Genomic DNA, 3,877 nt, shown 5'->3' with positions numbered 1-3,877 from the left:
AATGAACATCCCAAGGACTCTGAGAGTAATGACGTGTGTGTCTCTGATTTCGTTCTTTGGTTTGGGACCGCTCCTCGATGATTTGTAGAGAGCGCCGTACTTGGGTAAAAAATTGGAGCCTGCATAGTCGCAAAGCCGTTTTGAAGCCCAAAAGGACCAGATTTATGCCGATCTGGGTACTAAACGCCTATCCAAGGCGGGCCGAATCGCCCTGCTTGCAGCACCCATGGAATGTATAGCGCTACAGTGCCCTCTAGTAATTATTGTATGAAATTCTATGCTCGGAACGGTAAACTCGTAAACTACTTAACTGCACCGTTCCTAGAGGGCCCGATCACGTTAAACTCGTTCGGCGTCACAGACCAGATACATTCGAAAACGTGTCCGGAACTCTCCAAGAAAGCTTCGCTTTAAAATGAGCGAGAGGGTTTTCTGAATACAGAGACGCAAACGGGAAGGGTGACGCGGTCAAACGCGATCGCACAAGCCCGTTGATGCTATAAGAGGTTTTAGCGCCTTGTGTGCCAAGGAACAGCGAGGTCTGTGTCTTCTTTTTAATGCTGTATCTAAATTAAGGCTGGTCGTTTGGATCTCCTAATGTGTAGAATTATTGTTTGTATTTTTCAAGCTGAGGACAGTCGTACAACGGGTGGTCGTGCAACCGCTGACAGTGCTAACAAGCACTTTCATTCAGTAATGTTCACGAGATAGGCATGCATTTGCTAGTTAATTTAGTTAGTAAGGGAATGTCTACAAGTTTACACGCTCGACAAAACTCCTATCGTTATTTGGTATATCTGTCCACTAATTTACTATCGCAGTCGATGCTTCGTCTTTCGGGCGAAACTGTGACTCCTTTTTTTTCTTTGGCTTGGATTGTGCACCAGAGATGATGTGTGTAAACTTGTAGTCGGTGACAACCCAACGATTAAAGACATGCTCCACTCACAAAAACCCAGTGTGCCTGCACTTCAAATCTGAAAGAGAGCATAGCCAGGTGGGGACCACTCACAAAAACACACAAACTACACACAACTAATTTTTATTGGTTATTTCCTGCTTTTTAATGCTTTTTTTTAACCTAACCTTCCTGACGGCAAGCTGTGTCCCATGTTTAAGAAAGCTGTTTTCGTTTCGTACAGATTTCTCTTAATGTCATTGGTTTCATGATGAAGCTTGAATATCGAGCGAAATATTTTTCGGCAGTCCTAATATCCTTACTAGCTAAAGTTATCATTCCAGCTTCCAAAAACGGGCATTTATTTTCTAGTTTGCCGAGCATTTACATTAGGCGAGCAATGTCACTAAGATGTGAGTGAACTCCAGCGGGCTCTGCCCTCTTTCAGAGCTGAAGCGCCGGTGCGCAGCGTTTCTGTGGGTCGACCTTGCCTCTAATTCTTACCTTGTCACCGACTAAAGCACCAGGGGCTATTCCGGCGTCAATGCTGACCTTACTTTGATGCTCTCGCGAAGCACGGTGCTTATTAATTTCCACTCTACTTGCGAGCTTCGTTTGACTTTGGCTATGGCCTGTTCCTATTGGTGCAAAAAGCAACACCTTGCTGCAAAAAGCAACGAAACGTTTCTCGAAGCGGTGCTCTGTGTGTCGCACTTACCAGCGATTGGCAAAAAATAAAGAAATCTATAACCTTCCTGGAACTCGCACGCACTCGAATTGAAGAAGTGAATGAATTGTTGCTCCGATTAACATTTCCCCGTGGGCCATATATTCTACCGAGTGTGAACGTATTAACTGAAACACCGATGCATACTGGTGCAGGTCTAGAGTGCCTATATCTCAGATGTAACGTAGGGCTTAGCGCTTCTAGCAAAATGTTATTTTTTCAGTGCTCGGTGACTGCAATTACATCGTGTACTTTAGGGCCTCATTAATTACGAGTTCACCAAAGAAATATTTTTAATAATCGCATCGGCTATTTACCATTTAATACGGATGTCCGTCGCTGTTATTAAGCTTGGTCGGTAAAACATCCTTTCATCTTGTATCCAGCATATCTCACAATCTAGCACATTAGTCGCAAAAACACGTTAGTGTTTTAGTCAGTTTACTCCCCTCCCCGTAATATAATATCTTTTCTGCAATTTAGGAGGTCCCGTCGCAATTACAAAGACTTGACTCCTCCTCAGCCACTTCAGTATTGATTGCGGGGTCACACCGCTGTGCAGCCTGCCTCCAGTGCCTGAATGACGTGTGACGTTGGATCACGTGCCGATCACGACTGCCTGGTTCAGTCCCACAGCGTGGTGTGTTTGTTTAGTATTTCAGCAACGGAAATGAGGTCTATTGTAAAGTTTGTTTCAACCGCGCGTGTTCTCTGTTTTGATTCTAAGGTTTTATGTCCTGTACCAAAATATTTGCGTGCGAATTTGTGCCAGATATGTTCTATGTACTATCGCAGAAAAAAAAAGGCAAGGTAGCTCTATAGAGAAGCTCACAGTCGTTAAATACAGGTGGCTAACTTTAAAGCCACCGAAATAGACGAAATAACAAGTTCCACTCGCAAAATTGAAGCAGTCGAATACGAGAAGACAAATATACGCCACCGAAACAGCGTGGTATGCAGCGACATATCGCATATCTACGGCCTGCCGATCGGTTTAAACACGTGCAGGGACCTTGTCGAAGACATTCACAATTTCTCGCTATACTCGTTTTAACTTAATTTTGTACTTTTTTGCTACAATTTAACTTTCGGGAATATCTCGATGGCGCAATTCCGAGTGCACGTGATAAGTAACAAAATGCAACCGAATGTGCGCGATCTTGTACTCAGCCCGAACATTCGTAAAACAGCTGTGCTGTACTCACCATTCGCGTTCACCGCGACAGAAGTGAAGCAGAGCACCACAAAGATTGCCACAACTTGGTGCTTCATGTTCTTCTCGGCGAAGGAGGGCGGTTCTTCCACAGGTTAACACGAGAGCCCACTGCACGTCTTCCCAAGCAGCGACTGTGAAAGTTGAGAAGTTACAATGGTGTCGGTCTTCGAGCGAATGAACGCACGAGTTGCGGGATCGGTTTCCACCTGATGTGGTCTGGTGCGTGTTAGCGGCTCTATTTATATGGCATAGGCGGAAAGCCGCGAATTCGGATGCGCTTGCTCCAAAAAAAAAACACAAAAGAATGAAACACAAAGTTCTGGAGGGCTCGCTCCGGATACTATAAAGACTGTTCTGTCACCAGACCGAGTTTCGACAGTCATCCTTTCCCCTTTTTTTATTATTGTTATTTCCTTCTCTGAAGCGGTTGCTCCTCTCTTACATAAGCTGAGGGCAGGGTGACTAATAAGCTGGCGTATGGTTAGCAACAAACCACAGCTGCTTGATACAGGTATAGGCTTAACAAAGGCGGAAGCTCGCTGGCATACATAGGGTGCACTATTACCGAAGGGTCACGCGAATTTGAAAGCGAATGATTTCGTGGTCACGGTGACACAATGGGCCCTGTCGTGGCTCATTTGAACAAGGATGTCCCGCACAGATATTACTGGCTTCCCCGAGAAGAGGCCAGTCCACTTCTGGCCGTGTGCTTAGAAAGAAAGAGTTACGCTTTGACACGCATGGCTTGGTTCCCGCGGAAAGAGCTTGCAAGATAGACTTACTTGTGTCCGCCTCAGCGAGGGCAAAGTCGTAGTAGTGGTGCAACGTTGACATATTGCCTGCTTCTCGTTTCGTGCGTGTCTTCGTGAGACTGCTTCACCAAGAGCCACTTCTATGTGCACGTCCCGCTCCTCTATGCATGCCCTGAATGTCTTCATATCAACGACGATGACGGCAATGGCCAAACGGGTCATTCTGTAGCGACTCGCTATCGTAGAGGAACCTCAAGTTTGCCCTCGCACAGGATTCGGCTTTT

The 3,877-nt window shown here is 45.7% G+C and overlaps 1 protein-coding gene across 1 annotated transcript in view; it reads right to left on the bottom strand.

Moving 5' to 3' along the window:
- The window catches only part of LOC142557243 (uncharacterized), an 11,001-nt gene extending 7,932 nt beyond the window's left edge, over nucleotides 1-3,069 (bottom strand). Inside the window, exon 1 of the mRNA XM_075668946.1 lies at nucleotides 2,831-3,069. Within this exon, the coding sequence (XP_075525061.1) occupies nucleotides 2,831-2,897 (67 nt within the window). The 5' untranslated portion in view covers nucleotides 2,898-3,069. The remainder of the gene's footprint in view (nucleotides 1-2,830) is intronic.
- Nucleotides 3,070-3,877: the final 808 nt, after the last annotated feature.

This window comes from Dermacentor variabilis, chromosome 9 (genome assembly GCF_050947875.1).
Source record: "Dermacentor variabilis isolate Ectoservices chromosome 9, ASM5094787v1, whole genome shotgun sequence".
NCBI classification, from domain to species: domain Eukaryota; kingdom Metazoa; phylum Arthropoda; class Arachnida; order Ixodida; family Ixodidae; genus Dermacentor; species Dermacentor variabilis.
This window is presented reverse-complemented; position numbering and strand designations above follow the sequence as displayed.